This window comes from Vanellus vanellus (genome assembly GCF_965231255.1).
Source record: "Vanellus vanellus genome assembly, chromosome: 23".
Classification (NCBI taxonomy): domain Eukaryota; kingdom Metazoa; phylum Chordata; class Aves; order Charadriiformes; family Charadriidae; genus Vanellus; species Vanellus vanellus.
In genome coordinates this window covers 3,742,927-3,760,415 of record NC_138928.1, presented here as the reverse complement: position 1 = coordinate 3,760,415, position 17,489 = coordinate 3,742,927, and the positions used below count along the sequence as shown (strand labels likewise).

Sequence of the window (17,489 nt, the reverse complement as noted above, 5' to 3'; positions counted from 1 at the left end):
CCAAAGAGTTGTCCCCTCTAAAGAAAACTCCCCCCAAGCAGTTTTAGCAGGGGGCTGGGGCGGGCAGGAGAGGAGCTGGGGGCACCCTGCAGTGTACAAGTTAGTCCTGCAGTGATTACACCCGGATTAATCCTGCGTTACACCCGGGACCGCTGCACCCCGAGGAAGTCTGTGGGAGCTGGCGGTATTTTGGAAAACAAGGCCATTTCTGTAGGTGTGTGACTGCACTGACCCACATTCACAAACCCTGGCACCAGCCACTGCTCCCAGCTCCTCTGCCGCCAAAGTAAATCCACCCCAGTCCTCCCAGCGCCCGCTGGTGTCTCGGGCTCCTCGGCTGGAGCGGGGTCCATGCCCCATCGCCCCGGGTCCGCTGCTCCCCCCCGTGCCCCACAGCTCCCCATCGCCCGGGCTGGGGTGGGGTGGGGGGGCGGCTTGGAAGAGGAGGGAGCAGAGATTGAAACCTCCCTGACCTTCCCGACTCCGGCGAGGATTTAGCACTAAGCCTCGAACTTTGTAGTTCAAAGGGGGTTTTGCAACATTCCCGGCATCTATCCCTCGGCGAACCCTTTGCAGTTTCGAAAGAAAAATAAATAAGTAAGAGAATATGCATGCAATCCGAAAACAACAAAAAAAAAAGAAACAAAAAAAAAAAACCAAACCCACCCGGAGCCGCAGCGTGCGGTTAACCTGCCATGAATGGGACTGTAGATTTCGGCTGTGTCTCAGCACAGAGCCGGGCTGTGCAGACTGAGCCGTGTTTGCTTAGGGTCCAAGCCATAACCCCCTGATCTGTCTAGCATAATTACCAGTCGCCGGGCGCACACAAAATCTCTAAACAAAATAACCTTCTCAAACCCTTCTGTGCGAAGCGGGCTGGGGCGAAGGGGGGGGGGGGGGCGGGAGGAGGGGGAGGAGAGGCGCTGGGTTCGCAGTGAATGACCCCACTGTTTGAGATTTTCTGCTAAAAGATTTTGATGAGTCACGAGCTATTTCTGTAAATAATATAAAAAATAAAGAAAAAAGGAAATGGACATTTAGAGAGAGAAAAAAAAAAAAAGGGCCCCATGAACACTCATCTTTTGGAGATGGAAAAATTAAAGACTTCCCCCCTCCCCTCCGTGCCACGCTCCGTCCCTGGGGGGTTTGTGTGCAAGCGCTGTTACTTGGGGGGGGGGGGGGAGGAAGAGGTACGGGAATGTCTTGGGGAGCATCGTGCCGTGCATGTGGGAGCAGCCCCACCGCTGCCACCCACCGTGGCTGCTCCCGGGGGACCGCTGGGGACATCGGCTTGGGGGTGTCACAGCCCCCCCCCCTCCCCCGGTGCTGGTGGGGGGTGAGTGGGGCCTGAGCATCACTACGGCGTTCTGCAGGGGAGGAAACTGAGGCAGAAAGTGCAGTGCTGCGGAGGATACGGGCGCACCCGGGGACGGGGAGGTGACACCAGTACCGTCCCAGCGCAGGGACAGCATTTCTCCCCGCTGCCGCCTCGGGGCTCGCGCTAAGCACGTCTGGGCAAAGCTGATTTGGCTTTGGGGCGGGGGGTGACCTCCTGTTTCGGCTGCCCTGGCCGGGGCTCCCCGCCACCCCCGGGGCACCGCAGGCAGCCGGTCCCTGCCGCGGGCAGTGACACGGTGTGCTCACGCTCACCAACAAGGTCCCTTTTCTCCTCTGTCCCCATCCTTCACCCGGGGGGGGGGGGAACACGACCTGCAGGCCTGGGGTTGATGTTCCAGATTTCTGCACGGATGGGTATGAACCGCGGCTTTCGGAGAGGCTGGGGCGGCAAAAGCGGGTGCTTACACCCTGCCAGCGCCCGCTCCCCCATTCCCGGTGTTTTCCTTCCTGGCTACTAAAACCACAGGTACTCTTCCCGACGCTCTGTGAGCCCCCCGGTGCAGGGGGCTCACAGCCCCCGGCCACAGCACGTCCCAGCTTGTGCCTTGCTCTGCACACGAGGCGATGCCGGTATTAAATCAGCCACAGTCTCTGCGCAGGGAATATATCGCTGTCTGAGTGGCGAGAGAAAAATAAATCAGCTGCGGGCAGACAAAGTATATTCGCGGGCTGTTCTTACAGGAACTTGTCCGTACCCGTCCAGCAGCCCCCGGGCAGAGGGTGGGCTGGGACCCCCCCAGGCGCTGCCCCTCCTGCCGCAGCCTCCGGCCCCACGAACAAACCGGAGAGGCAAAACGGGGGCAAAAAGGAGATTAAAGCAGGGAGCAAACCCACAGCGGGCCCGTGGGTGGGTGGCCACCGCGGAGCTGAGGGCTCTGTGTGTGCCCCCCTCCCTGCATCACTCCGGGACCCCTTCTCAGCCCTGGTCCTGAGGGGGGGGAAAGGTACAGCCACATGGACCAGAGACCCCCCAAGACATCAGCGACTCAGTGGGGGGAACCAGATCTCAGAGCAAGACCGCTTTGGCCACATCCTTTCCTGGCCCCAGTGGTTGCAATTCCTTAATGCTCATTTTTTTAAAAAAAATAATAATCAAACAACCAAAAGCACTCCCTCTTTTTTGGTCCTTTTTAAGTATCCAAAAACCGTGCCGGCATCTGCGGCAGCAGCTCACCCCCGGTCGGGGGCTCAGCTCCCGGCAGCAAACCCTGCGCTGTGCTTCAGGGGTGCGCGAAACTCCCATGGATTCGGGGCAAAGCACGGAGCTAGCTGGAGAGAAGGCTGGGATCCTCGTGGATGCGAGCTCTGGAGCATCCAGGAGGGAAGAGGAGAGGGGTGGGTGCCTCCTGCCACCGTTTTCTGGGTGCACGGAGCTGCTCCACACCCAGGAGTTGAGGGGAGAGGGTGGCTGGTCCCAGTCTCTTCCCTAATCCACATACTGGTTTAGCAATCAAACCGAGAAAGCTTTCATGTCCATAGTGAAAAAGAAAAAAAAATAAATAGGAAAAAAAAAAAGTTTCTAGTTTAAAAGTTAAAAGCTCTTTCTCCAAGTGTTAAATCAATCAAAGCCACATGCTCCCCCCCCCCCCCCCAAGCGACCGACAGCCTGCGCCCCACAGTGAGCCCCCCCCCTCCCCGTGGGAGCCGGAGACCCGGCGGAGGATGGGGACAGTGGCCGTGCACCCATGGGTGCTGGCTCAGCCCCCCCGGGGTGGGCGGCGAGGGGCTGGCGGAGGCACGTTCAGTGTGCCCCAAGAAGCCACCGGCGAGCTGGCCGCGGTTCAAAGGGCCCTGGAAAAGGGCCACTGGAAAAAAGATTAAGCAAGTTTGGCTGAGAGGGAGCAGCGGAGGGAAAGGGGATATAACAGTCTATTAATATTGGCAGGGTCTAGACACAGATGGGAGCCAGCCATTTCGCTGGGCTGCGAACCGTGGGGCTGCGAGGCGGCCGGGGGCCAAAATCTGCTCTCTGCCTGTCCTCATCCCTGTCCCGTCCTCATCCCTGAACCATCCTCATCCTTGTCCCGTCCTCATCCCTGTCCCACTCTCATCCCCGTCCCATCCCCATCCCTGTCCCATCCCCATCCCTGTCCCATCCCCATCCCTGTCCCCTTTGCTGCTGCAGCCCTGGGGGACCTGGAGCGAGGATATTCAGAAAAAGAAAATAAAATGCAATGGCCAAAAGTTCCTGCTGGTGAAGCCCCGATACCTCGGGAAGTCGACTCCCCATGGGGAGTGCCAAAACTTCACTTTTTAGTTTTTAAGGGGCAGATATCAAGGCCGCAAACCTGGCCCCGCTTTCGGAGCCTCGATGAGCCCCGAGCGCTTCTGAATAAACCGCCGGTCCTTCGGCTGCAGATGCCGAGCCGCCGGGAAGCTGCCTCCTCGCTCACCGTCGTGCCGGCGAGAACTGGGCTGCCACCGGGGCCGAACCACGCGCCCGACGGCGCCGGGTGCTGGTGGGCACCGCTGTTGCTGCTGCATTAAGAGGCCTCTGAAGAACACGGTCGTGGATGTATTAAACAGGCGGTGGAGGGCCTTCACTGCAGACTGGTCTTAAAAAAATAAAAAAAAAAGAAGATGAGGTAGGAGAAAAAATCCCTAAAGGCAGTGGCAAAAGCTCTCTTACTTACTAATAATTAACTTCTAAATTATTGCTATTTTTCTTTTGTACAGGCAGATCTACGGCGGTAACTCCAGCGAACATCCAGCGACTCACCTTCGCCTCAGCCTTTGGGAAAATCCTTCCCGTCTCAGCAGGGTGAGCAGGGGCTGTTTGGTGAGGAAGAGGAGGGACACTCCTGCCCTTGTGCTTTTCCAGGGGCTACTGCTGCCCCATCCCGTCCTGTCCCGTCCTGTCCCATCCCATCCCCTCCTGTCCCATCCTGTCCTGTCCTGTCCTGTCCCATCCCATCCCCTCCTGTCCTGTCCCATCCCATCCCATCCCATCCCATCCCATCCCATCCCATCCCATCCCATCCCATCCCATCCCAGCCACATCCGTCAGCACGAGCCGAGTGCTGCAGAGGGCTGGCAGGGCTCTGCCCTGCAATCAGCACATCCATGGAAAGTCAGACACTTCCCAGGTTTCTGGGATGCAGGGAGCAGTCCCTGAGCGCCCAGGGATGCTATGGGCGCTGGGTGGGCGCTGTTGGGTCCTGCTCCGTGCCTCTGCCCCCGGAGCTCGGAGGGGATTGAACTCATAAAACCGGAGCATCTCCCGGCTCCGCATCAGCCAGTGCAGCTCTACGGTGTTGGCTGGTGCTGGCAACAAAACCCCCTGAGTTTGGCAGCTTACGATGACTGTACAGCTCCCAGCACCACAGCCGTACGGCTCCCAGCATCACGACTGTACGGCTCCCAGCACCACAGCCGTACGGCTCCCAGCATCACGACTGTACGGCTCCCAGCACCAGTGGAGGTGGGGGCTCCACTGTTGAGATGCCACCAGCAGCACCAGCAAACACCCCATGGGCAGGATGCGACCCCAAGGCTGCCCAGCTCTGCAAACCCACCTGAAACGGGTATTTCAGCCAGCGCCCTGGGTTCACGTGGTAGTGCTGGAAGGAGCGAGCTGGTGAGGGGACCTATGGGGCTGCTGTAGCCCCCCAGCTACCCCAACACCGACAGAGCAGAGCAAGTGCCTTCTCTCCCCTCTGACACCCAGGCTGACCATCGCCCCCTCGCTGCTGAAGAGCCTATGAGGCTTAAAAATGCAGATTTAATTTTTTTTTTTTTTAAATGAATAATCATAACAAAGCAGCCAGCACAGCAGCATGATAGGTAATTTATTTTATTGCATTTTATAATGCCATTGTCCATACAGATTACATGCAGCTAGATCTACTGTACAAGGGTTTACCGTCTGCCAAAGCAGACACACGGAAGTTCAGAGTACAAATACACAGCAATGCTATTTCCTTTATACAGCACGAGGGATGTGGCAGCGAAGGCGGCGGCGGGAGAGAAAGGGTCACTTTATACACATCCTCCCTCCCCTCCACCCTCCGGCCCCCCCTCGGACCTCGTCCCACCTCCCCAGCATCACCTTCCCACCCAGCGCCAAAGAGGATGGGGGGAAAAAAAAATAAAAAATAAAAAAAAAAAGAGGGAAAAAAGGAAAAGGTTGTGGCAAGGCTGGCGCTTTCCCAGGGGACAGGGATGCCCCCAGCCTGGGCACCCCCCTGGGCTCCCCGGGCCATCGCGGGCAGCTCTGGGGAGCGGAGGGTCCCCAAGCCCCCCCAGCTCTGGCCTGTCCCGACCTTCCCCAACGCTTCCAGGACAAAAACCTAGATCAGGGAGATGCTCTTGGGCGGTGAGGCTGGCCAGGCGTGTAAACAAAGCAAAGAAACCCTTTGGTTTAATGCAGGTTCAGCCGCTGCTTTCCCTTTGCCTCCCCAGCAGCCCCCCCCCAGTGCTACCAGCGCTCCTGCCCTTCAAGCACTGGTTTCCAACCCACCCCGGCTCTACCCATTCTGGCTATTTCAGGGGGGGAGGAAACAAAGGAAAGAAAAAAAAAACAAAAGAAAAAAACCATGGAGAACTGAGTAATTCCTTCAGTGGGAGATACCAGAAAAATGCCTTTACTTACAGAGGTGCCCATACCTTCCCCTTGCAGAACTGCCCCGGGGGGGAAAGAAACAGGAAATAAACAAACAAAAAAAAGAAAATCCAGAAAAAAAACCCCAAAGAACAATTCCTGTTGGTAGGTTTAAACCCAGTATATATATATCTCAATATATACAGACATACAATTCTGCCACACATTGCATTTGGTCCTTTATCCTTCCTTCTTCCCCCCTCCCCGCCTCCGGTGTGTGTTTGAGGTAAGACACGCAGAATTTTGTAAAATTCAAACCGGCACAAAAATAAACCAGAGGGGTGAGGCGGGTGGGTGCAGGCGAGGCTGGAAGGGGACACGGTACCTGGGTTCGGACGGGACCCTGCCGAGGCGGCTGGGCCGGGCGGGGGGTAAGAAAGTGAATTAAATTTACCCCTGAGTATCAAACCGGGCATGTTTCCCGTGAAATCACCCACCGTGATTCCCGTTTCAGCAACGGCCGGGGAAGAGGCATCACCTGGAGCCACAGGACTTTCCAAACCTGTGCATGTGTTTAAAGAAAAAAAACTCCTTTATATTTATATATTTATTTATATATATATAATATATATATAGTGCTCTTCGGAGCCAGGATGGTGGCTAAAGACCTATAGGAATATACGGTGCGGAGGGGAAGGCACCAGGTTGTCCTCGCGGGGTCTGGGGGTGATGGCTACGGGGATTTTGGCTGGACACACGAGGATCCGGAGACAGGCGGCTCGCCCCGGCTCTGGGAGGCGTTTCGGGGAGGTCTGTACCTCTGCAAAAGCTTAAAAAAAGTACTAACGGCATCCCGAGCGGGGCCCGCGGCGGGCGCTGGAGGGCTCGCCAGTGCTGGGCGTGCTTCGCGCCTGGACCGCCTTGGATTTTGCCAAACCGTATGCAAAACCCAGCGGGTCGCAGAGCTGCTAAAAACCGAAATTTGAAGAGCGCGAGGAAGGCGAGGGGAAAGGCCCCCGGGGGAGCAGACGAAGGGGAGCAGCTACGGAAACAGCGAGGGGCATCTGCGTCCCCGCAGAGCTCACAGCCCCACGGCTGTGGGGAGGACCCACCAGTAGAACACCCCCGGCAGTGGGTGGGGGTCGGGGCGGCAGCACCCACCACCCGCCGGCGCGATGGCTTGCAGCTCTCCCCGCACCCGTGCAAGCGCCCCAGCACGTGTGCCACCAGCCGTGCCCGCCTGCATGGGACTGCAAAACCTCCCCTCCGCGGAAAGGACAAACTACACCACTACAAGACCAGGTCATTCCCAGTACGAAGCCAGGCTGTTCCCTCCCCAGGGACCCTGGGGTGTCCCAGACACGCTGGAGCAGCACGAGGGGTGACAGCGGGTGCTGGTGCTGCCGTGAGAGGCACAATTGTCGCCCGTGGGGGCAACGACCCAAAAGCCTGGATGGAGGCAGGGAAACGCCGGCTGAGGGTGAACCGTGGCCGAGCGGCAGCGGAGGGGGACCGAGGGCTGCACCCCAACACCCACCCCGTCCATCCCTCCCCACTCCTTCATGTGAGTAAAAGCAGTAATGCACGACGCCGGCCTGCCTCCAGCAACACCCGCCCGCGGCAGCTGTAAACTTGTTTAGGATAATAACTTAAAATCATAAGGCTGAAATACAAAGAAGAAAAAAAGAAAGAAGACAAAAAGAAAAAAGAGAAAAAGAAAAAAGAAAAAAGAAAGAAACAAACAAAGAAAAAAAGACAAGAGAAAAAAGCGAAAAAGTGAAAAGAGAAAAAGAAAAAGAAAAAGAAAAAGAAAAAGAAAAAGAAAAAGAAAAAGAAAAAGAAAAAGAAAAAGAGAAAATAGAGAAAGGAAAAAGAGAAAAGGAAAAGAGAAAAGAAAAAGAAAAAAGAACAAAAAAGAATAGAGAACGAAAAAGAAAAGAGAATGAAAAAGAGAACAAAAAAGAAGAGCAAAAAGAGAAAAAGAAAAAAGAAAAAAACAGAGAAAAAGAAAAAAGAAAAAAACAGAGAAAAAGAAAAAAAAAAAGAAAAAGAGAAAAAGAAAACAGAAAAAAAAATAAAATCAGAAAAGTTTTTTTAAGAGAAAGCGGGGCGGGGAGCGTAGGCAGCGCCTCCGGCCTCGCGGCTGCTTTGGGAGTACGGGGGGGCCGGGGCCGGACCCACACTGCAAGAGATGGGGGTCGCCCCGTGCCCCCCCCCCCCCCCCCGCCCGGGCGGGGTCTGTGGCGACCGGCAGAGCCCGGGGGGAGCCGGAGGGCGAGTGGGAGCGGCGAGCGGCGGAGCGGACGCGCTGGCCCCGCCGCTCCGGCAGCAGCGAGGGAGAAAGCCGGGGGCGAGTGGAGACACCTAGCGAGGGCCGGCGTGGCGAGCACCCGCCGGCGCGGCCACCCCCGCCCGGGGCTTTGCAGGATTTTCTGGGGTTTTAAAGGAGAGGAAAGGGCCCCTCTGCAGCACCAGCCGGGGGGATGCTGGTGACCCCCCCCCACTCCCCGTTAATAGCCCCCCCCCGGGCTGTGCCTCCTTTCCCCCCGGGTGGCTGCTGCTCCCCCCCGAGGGTCGCGGTGTCCCCCGGATGGTGCTGGGGGGGGGGGGGGGGCACAGGGGGACAAGGCTGGGGGGCTTTGCTCAGCCTCACTGGTGGCTGCAGGGGGGAGCCAGGGACCCCCTCCCCATCTCTGCAGCCACCCGGGTACCGAGGATGCAACAGGCAGCAAAAAAGGACGATCTGAGGTCCGGGCTCACCCTGGGGACACGCGCCACAGGGCCAAGAGACCCTTGGGGAGGTCACAGAGGTGACAAAACAAGCACAACCCCCCCACAACCCCACCCCCCCGACCCACAGCTGTGTGTTGCATTTTCAACCCAAAATGCAGCTCCCAGGATGCCGGCACCAGGACACCCCCCCTCCCAGGGGGTGAGGGCCATGTGCTGGGGAGGTGACACAGACCCCACCACCAATGTCTCTATCGGGGTACTGGGGACAGGGAGGGACGGTGCAGCGCTCCGAGTCGCTTTGGGAGAGCCCGGAGCTGGGCTCAAAAGCGAGAGCAGCTTCACGTCCATCACATCAAGTCCCCCCAAGACCTCGCTGCGCACCAGGACAGCCCGCGCCAGCCCGGCCATGCTGAGAAAGGTGCTGGTCCCCAGGGAAGGTACTGGTCCCTGAGACTGGCCCGGGGCACCGGGGAGGCTGCGGCTGCTGGCCCGGAGGAGCCCAGCACTGCGTACCCACATCACCACCACAGAAAGAAAGCGCAGGGAGAAGAGGGGTGTTTGGTTGTGTTGTTCTCGTTATTATTAATATTTCTTTTTTTTTTTTTTTTTTTTTTGGTATTAATACCATCTGTTCACCTGAACTACGGACCTTCTGTCTCTAAAAATCTTTTGGTATCTTCCCATCTGGACGCACACGCACACAAAAGGATAACAAAAAGAAAAGATGAAAGCAGGAGCCCCGGCACCCAGCAGGCTCGGCTCGCCGGCCGTGCCCGGGTTGGGCTGCCACGCGGTTTCACCGGGGTGGGCTTTGCGACCGGCAGGATGGCCGAGCAGCAGCTCACCGCCCCAGGGCTCTGCCCGCCCCAGCTCCTCTGCGGGTACCCCCGGGAGGAGGCTCAGCGGTGGTGGGTGCTGCCTCCCCGTGCCATTGCCCGTCCTCGCAGACCCTGCCCGGGCTTGGCAGGGGGAACCGGGGGCGCAGGGGACCAGGAGCCTTTCCCTGAAGTCGAAGTCAGGCCACTGGCCGTCCCCGCACGGGCTGGGAGAGGTGTCACCCGCTGCAGCCGATGTCGAGAAGGAAGCGGGGAGCCATGTCCTCGCTGCCCGGCGCTGGCGGTTGGCTGGGGACGGTCATCGCTGCTGGGTGCCACCAGCCCCCCCACCAGCGGGCAGCGGGGGGCTTGGGGAAGGAGGCCAACCCAGGGAGTTTAGCAACCTGCCGGAGATGACAAGGCAAAGGGGACACAGTCCCAGCCATGCGCCAGTCCTCGTCCTTCCCCAGCCACGAGACAACGGTGCAAGCCCGACGTCCAGAGCGTGGCAGAGGACTCGCCCCCATTTCTGCTGTTTCTTCCCCCAAAGCTGGGTGGAGGCAGCGCGTGGGCAGGGTCCACGGTCCCTCCTAGTGCAAAACCCACCGGGGGATGGAGAGATGACTGCGCGTTCCTGCCATCGCCTTCCCTCCCCGGGGCGGTCGCTGGCAGAGGCTCGAGCATCGCCGGGCGGCAGAGCACCGCAGGGGAAGAGGGGACGGAGGTGCCTTCCCTGTGCCCACCGTACACGGGGAAAGAAGGAGGGACCATTTCGGACAGAAACAACCTACCATCCTCGTTCACCAGTCACTAACCAAGGGAAGAGGGGAGAAAAAGTCCAGGTCTTGGGTCCAGCTTCTCATGTCGTGGGATGTCTCCCCACGGCAGGGGTCGGTCAGTCACCGGGGCCACGGCACGGGGCAGTGGGGAGCGGGAGGGACGCGCCGTCAGCAACAGGTTGTTGCACCAAGGAAACCCTTTTGCTTTGTGGAAGTGCCTTTAAGAAACAGGTTAACGCCGAAGGTCACCTTGGGGAGGTGGGAGCCATCGCTTGGTCTCCGGCCGGGAGGGCGGGGAGGGTTTGCCCCTCGGTGGGGAGGAGGAAGGGGTCCTTAGGACAAGTCTTCCACCGGCAGCTCCTCCTCCAGGTCCCTGTCGTCAGGAATCGTCACATTCTGGTTGGTGGTGGCCATCAGCGAGACGGGTCTGCTGTCATCCTCTGCCTCGGCGGGTTCCTCCTTCACATGCACTGGATGGCTGCGGGGAGGGAAGCGTTCAGCCCCGGGGAGCCCGTCCCGCCGGATACAACCCCATGACGCTCTGGGTCCAAACCCCCTCCCCATCCCTGCGCTGCCCCTCACCGGGGGCACCATTCACCACGGGAGGCAAAGAGCAGCTCCCAGTGCCCACTGTGCCACTGACCCTCAGCTCCAAACCCTCCAGCAACACCCGCCGGCACCGTCCCTCGTCCCCTCGCCCCCGGCCAGGCTGACCTGTACTGCTGCGGGGACAGGCGCGGGCTGTTGCTGCCGTTGCTGTTGACCTGCTCCACGGTGCTGCTGACGTCGTCGTGGCCCACGTGCAGCATGCCGCTGGCGGAGCTGGTGTTGATCATGGTGGGGCTGTTGAGCAGCGGGAAGCTGCTCTCCGCCAGCGCAGCCTGCAACGGAAAGCGGCGGCGGCTCAAGGCACGGGGGATGCAAGACCGCGATGGCAAAGGGGACTGCAGAGCGGTGAAGTTTAGTGCCCCCCATCCCTGCCAGGGACGGGACCGGGTCCTTACCTGGTAACTTGCATTAAGTGCTCCGTAACCGAGTCCTGAAATCATATTTTTGACTAAAGTCGGACTCCTGCGGAAAGAGAGAAAGCACAATGACGCGGGGCTGAGCGCTCCCGGCGCGGGGACCGGGGGCATGGCTGTCCCCACGGGTGCGATCGCGGCTCCCAGACCGCATCCTGGCGGGAGAGGAGGACCCACCCTGTCATCTTTGGTGGCCTTCGCTTTTGGTACTCGTGCTCGTCGACGGTCCAGACGGCTCCCTTGACGTTCTCCACGCGCACGAAGCACTTGTGCAGGCTCAGGTTGTGGCGGACGGCGTTCTGCGGGCAGAGCGGGCAGGACAGCTCAGCGACACGGCCCGAGCCCCGCTGCCCCGAGCCCTCCTCTTCCTCCCCATCCTCCTCCTCCTCCTCCTCCTCCCCCAGCCCCTGCGGGTGCCCACGGCTCCGGGCTGCCCCGGCCACGCTCGGCTTGTCTGCAGCCACCCGGGGATGCTGCAGCCGCTCCCTCAGCCCATCAGCACCGAGAGGGTTTAGGATCCGAGTCCCTGAGCCGCACATGGGACACAGCCCTGTTCCGTCAGCCCTGGCCAGACGCCGAGGAAGATGGGGACAGAGCGGGACAAGGGACAAGTGACACCAGCAAGGACCCGGGAGCAGAGCCACCCTCTCTGCTGCAGCTCGCTCGGCGATGCTCGGCAAAGCCGGATAATCTTTTCCTTTCTTTTTCTTTCCCCCCCCCTCCCTTTTTGGTCCTTTCCCTCCCTTTCTTCTTTACATCGACCATCTTTACATTTCTAAATGTAAAATAAAGAGACACACACGTAGGCAGACAGCGCAGCCCCGAGAGATACCAGCTCCCTTGTCCCCTTCCAACTCCCTGCCATTTGCTACTGCCCCTATTTCATTACCAATTTTAATTTGCCTCTAATTAAATCCTGTGTATTTTTCCGACTCACTTGCTAATCCATGAGGGAGGCAGGAGGCTGGAGTGGAATCTCTCCGAGCTATAATTACAAAGGGCCTAATCACGCCGGGGCTCTGCCTTTGAATAAATTTCCTTGCATTAAGGTTCTCAGATTCTCTGCCTTGCAAATGAGAATGACCCCAATTTCAGGAAGTTGGCCTCGGAGGGTTTTTTTTTTTTATATATTTTTTTTTTTATTTCGAGTCCTGATTCGTGATGAGAGACTAATTCGTTACGCTAAAACATTAACAGCAATTTAAAAGGTCGAACGAGGGCTGTATAAACAAAGGAGCTGGCCAACACAACAAGGCAAAAGGAGACACAAGGACTGAACCCCCCCGCGCTGGCAAGTGTTAGAGTTCCCCGAAACTCATCAAATTGCACCGTCGCCCCTTTTCCTTTCATTTAAGGACAAACCCAAACAAAGCTGGGCTCCTTCCCTCATCATCCATCCATCCATCCATCCATCCATCCATCCATCCATCCATCCATCCACCCACTGCCCTGTGCCCGCTGCCTGCCACCCGCCCCAGTGTCCCCAGCCGTGCCATCGCACCCGGCGCTGCCGAGAGCCGGGTGGCGCGGTGGCAGGCAGCGGGGACGGGGACGGAGTAGTCTCCTGCTCCTCTCGCCATTATGGCTGAGCGACCCCCAAGGGGAAACTCTGCAAGCGATTCCCAGCAGCCTGTTCCTGGGGAAGGAGATTCAGGCACAGTCAGCGACTTTTGGGGGGAACCGGGAACCCCTGTGTCATACCAGGAACCTGTCGGTCGGCAGCTGGCCCTGCTCCTCGGGTGATGCTCGGTGCGGTGCAGAGCCGGGTCCCCCGGTCCCAGCCCAGCGCCACCACCGCCCTCACCCAAAGGGAGACGCTCCGTTTGGGCCATGTCCTGCCCCAGGGGCTGAGGCATCCCCCGTCCTCAGACCTCGTGTTGGCATCACCCGCAGAGGAGGGACCGGCTGTAGGCACACCGGGCACACAGCCATCCCGGGGAGCTGGAAATCCAAGGGGGACCCCAGACGCCGCTGTGCTTCCCGGCCAGCGATGCAGCAGGATGAGTCCCTGGCCCCTGCTCTGCCCTTGCACCGTCTACACCAGCACCCCGCTCCCCGCCGGGAGCCTGAAAACCATCCGGGGCTGGGTGGGACGCTGCCCTTGAACCCCTGTCCCCTGGCCAGCAAACACAGGAATTCCTCCCCTCGCCGGGGCTGGATCCTGCTCCGCGCTCCCCTTCCTCCTTCCTGTGCGCGCAGGGGACTCCGCGTCCAAACAAAGCCCTGATTAAAGGCAAGAAGCGTGGCAAAGCCGAAACCCTTCCTGCACGCGGAGACGCAGCCCCGGACCGGCAGCGCCTACGTCCCCCCTCCTCTCCCCGCGGTGACACCCTCCTGCTTCCAGGCACCGGCGGGTACTGTGTTTGCAAAGGCAAAAGTGGAGATAAAGTACATCCCGGCACCGGGCAGGCGGTGGATGCGATTCAGCATCACCGGAGCCTGGGATGCTCCGTCCCCGGTGCCGGGTGCCGGGCAGGGTGCTGGCCCCAGGACACGGAGAAGGTGCCAGGCGAGACCCCCCGCCACGGGAATCCTCCCACCCGGTGCCGCGGGGGTCCCTGCCTCCTCCTAACGTGGCTTTTGGATTTCGACAGAGTATTTGTTCAGTGCCAGACTTGCCTGCTCTGTTTGCTTCTCATCTTTGTCTTTTCTAATGATGTTTGCTTTACGCCCCCGGCCCCGCTCCCCACACCATGCCAGGGGTCTCCCCGGGGGCCCCCCCACGCCGCACCGCGGCTCTGCCCCGCCGTGGGGATGGGGTACCCACCTCGGCCCCCGCCATCCCTGCCCCATCCCGGGGGGCAGCTGAGGCAGGAGAGGAGGGAGAAGCCGCAGCAGAAACGGTGGGGTTCTGAAGAAGGGAAATACATTATTTTTTCCTGTGTACTCCCCTCCTTCAAAAAAAGCCCGACCTTGGACACTGAAAGTTGTGATGGGAATCACCCTCCCCCAGCTCTTTTTAATCCTCTGCCATCTCTTTCGGCGGTGGAAGAGGAAAAAATAAAGAGCAGCAAAAAGAGAAGCAGAAGGGCCGGGGGAAGCCCCTCTCTGAGACATCAGCTCCGCCCTTGGGTAACACGGGGTGCAGGACAGCCCCAAAGGAAAAAAACCCAAAACATTTATTCCTTTCAGCTAATAAAAGGGAAGGAAAAAGGCACTTTCACCTGCCGTTATCTCATTCCAGAGACAGGGAAACTGAGGCACAGAGCAGGGAAAGGGCTGCGGCGGACAGACCTTGCTCTGCCCCACGGCGAGCCACCATCCCTGGGAGCAGCACCGGCCGCACCAGGCTCTCCCCCGCGATGCTCCCCATCGCTTCCCCCCCTGTCCCCACACCCAGCGGTGTCCCCGTGGGCCTGGCCGGGACAGCGGTGGCGGCCAGCGATGCTCCCCGCGCCGTGCGGCGCCGGCTTGCAGTGCTGCACGTGTGCCGTGAGGGGGACTCCAGACTGACGCAGGGCCACGGTCAGCACCAAAAATGGCCCAACAACCTCTGACTGCTCCTGCCCTGCTCCTTCCCGCCACCTCCCTCCCCACTCAGCCTGCGGGGATGCTCCGGATGGGCTACGCCGAAGCCAAGGGCCACCCCTAGCACTCTGGAGCCAAAACACCCGTTAATACACCCAAAGTTTGCTGCGAAGAAGCAAATCCCTATTGCGGTCGGCTCCGATCTGCGGCAGCGACGCACGGGGGCCCTGGGCTCCAGAATAACCGACTCCTGCCTTAACCCTTTCAAAATGCACCGTCTCGCTTGCGTCTCGCTCATCCTAATTTATTTTAAAGCGTTCGTCTCCCTCTGCCACTCTGCCTCTCGCTGCCCTGAGCCGCAGGAAGCGGACTCAGTAAATACAGGCAGCAGGAAACGATAAATAAATCCATCCCGGTCGGGGCAGTAACTGCTCCTTTTCACAACCACCCTGTTCCTTTGAGACGCTTTTCCTCAGTTCTCTCAGATTTGGGGATTTCTATATAACCAAGGGGGGAGCAGCTCTGGCGCCCATGTGCTGCCCCACCACACTGCCCCAAAATTCACGCGCGTCAGCCCCAACCAGTGACAAAAGGCTCCTTGGTGCCCAAATCTTTCAATATCTGCCTGTACAGCACTGTGCACCGGGTGGGGGGAACCGATGGGCACAGGCACCCACTTGGGGTCTCACAGGTGCCCCCGCTCGCTGATGGTCCCCCCAGCGACCACCGCCATCTCTCCGTCCCCGCGGACCAGCACCCGCATCCCCGGCCACCGCCGAGACGGAGCCGCCACGTACTGCGGCTGCGGCACCTCCCGCTCGCAGCGTGCCACCCGCCCCCGGGTTATCATTAACCTTATTTGCTATTTCGAGTGTCTCCCTCTTTTCTCTGCCCTTCTCCCGGCACCGCGGCGGGGGCTCCACTCCAGCCCCGGGTTTCTACAGCGCGGCTCTTTGCCGTACCCTACCGCATGGACGACGCATCCCCAGAGACCAGGGATGCATTTGGCGGGGTGGGAAATGTGGGATTTATCCACAAAATCATTTCCTGCACCAGCTCAGAGCTGTGCAATGAACTGGTCCTTTACCACAGGTTCCCATACAAGCTGGAGCATCTCCCGCAGCAGGTAGCCCCGGGTGGGATGGGGCGAGCCCCACGGCGCCGAGCAGGGCTGCTCTCACCTTCCAGGTGGCCGTGTTCCTCCGGAAGTAGGCAAACATCCGCGTGAACCAGTTATAGATTTCGTTCAACGTTAGCTGCCTGTCGGGGGTCTCCAGGATGGCCTGGGAAACCAGAGAGGGGACAAGAGCATCACTCGCGATGCCCCGGCGGGTTTGACACCCGTCCCGCGGCGAGGCATCGGGGGCAGAGATGGGGGTTCAGCAGGCAGGGGGGCTCCCCCGGGACCGAGAAAGTAGGGGAGAGCACAGCTTTGCCCACCGTGCCCCACGGGCAGGTCTCGGGGAGCAGATCTGAACCCCGTGGCGTGGGGAGCCACTCACCTGCCGGATGAGCGAGGCGTACGTGAAGGGCGGCCGGACGTCCGCGTTTTTGTAAAACTCGTGGTTCTGTGCAAGTTCTGGAGCGGTGGGGGACAAGAAACGGGGAGGAGGGGGTTAAGTGACCCGTTTTGGGACCTGAGGACCGTGCAATGGCGGGCGCTGAGCCCCATCCCGGAGCTCACCTGAAGATATCGGGGTGCAGAACTTCTCTGAGTTTCTCCTGCGGATGGGCCCCACGTTGTGTAAAGTGGAAGAGCTGATGACGGAGGGGCCCTGTCGCAGGGGGGTGATGGGCGCCGTGGCGGAGGTGGGGGGATGAGGTAAACCATCGGGGAACGTGTCGGAAGTGCTCTTGGAGAGGGTGGCACTGGAGACCAGGTTCAGCTGCACGGACAAGCGGGAAGGAGGGCGAACGGATGGGCACCGGTGCGGGGAAGGCAGGGGCTGGCAGAGCCCCCGGCACACCGGCAGCACGGCGGGGCTGAGCTGGCTCATGCCACAAAGCAGGCGGCGAAGGGCTTGAGGGGGGGACTTGCTGGGCTTGGCAGGGATGGGATGCAACCACGGGATGGGATGCAACCACGGGATGGGATGCAACCACGGGATGGGATGCAACCACGGGATGGGATGCAACCACGGGATGGGATGCAACCATGGGATGGGATGCAACCACGGGATGGGATGCAACTGCGGGACGGGATGCAACTGCGGGACGGGATGCAACTGCGGGATGGGATGCAACTGCGGGACGGGATGCAACCATGGGATGGGATACAACTGCAGGACGGGATGCAACTGCAGGACGGGATGCAACCACGGGGTGGGGATGCACACACAGGAGGGGATGCACCCTTGGGACGGGATGCAACCATTAAATGTCTGAACTGGTGGAGCAGCACAACACGCCGACACAGGCTGCGTTTCACTCCTGCTTGATGCCTCGCGCCGGCCCAAGGAACCAGGCTGTGCGCACTGGAGCGCCGTCAGGGCATGCCTGTCCTGGGGACCCCGACCAGCCGGGCCACGCAGGGCCGTGGTGACCATGCACAGGGCAGGGAGGGGATGGCAGCCAGCGGCGAGGGGAAAGGGGAGGAGAGGGGGTGGCTGTGGGGACGCACAAAGGCAGGAGGGGGACACACGCTTACAGGTTGGCTGAAAGGCTTTGGCTCTGAAGGTCTCATGTGAAGATGGGCCATCATTGCTTGGAGACGCTCGCTCTCCTTGGCCAGCTG

General features: G+C 59.7%; 2 protein-coding genes across 2 annotated transcripts in view; one reads left to right on the top strand and one right to left on the bottom strand.

Annotated features, from left to right (window-relative positions):
- The window catches only part of OARD1 (O-acyl-ADP-ribose deacylase 1), a 357,380-nt gene that overhangs the window by 96,206 nt on the left and 243,685 nt on the right, over positions 1–17,489 (top strand). The gene's annotated exons all lie outside the window — the stretch shown is intronic.
- FOXP4 (forkhead box P4) overlaps positions 10,416–17,489 on the bottom strand; it is a 64,589-nt gene continuing 57,515 nt past the window's right edge. The window contains exons 10-17 of the mRNA XM_082494553.1: positions 17,403–17,486; positions 16,440–16,641; positions 16,258–16,334; positions 15,937–16,038; positions 11,465–11,586; positions 11,270–11,336; positions 10,980–11,146; positions 10,416–10,743 (exon numbers count right to left, since the gene is read on the bottom strand). Of these exons, the coding sequence (XP_082350679.1) occupies positions 10,599–10,743; positions 10,980–11,146; positions 11,270–11,336; positions 11,465–11,586; positions 15,937–16,038; positions 16,258–16,334; positions 16,440–16,641; positions 17,403–17,486 (966 nt within the window). The 3' untranslated portion in view covers positions 10,416–10,598. The remainder of the gene's footprint in view (positions 10,744–10,979; positions 11,147–11,269; positions 11,337–11,464; positions 11,587–15,936; positions 16,039–16,257; positions 16,335–16,439; positions 16,642–17,402; positions 17,487–17,489) is intronic.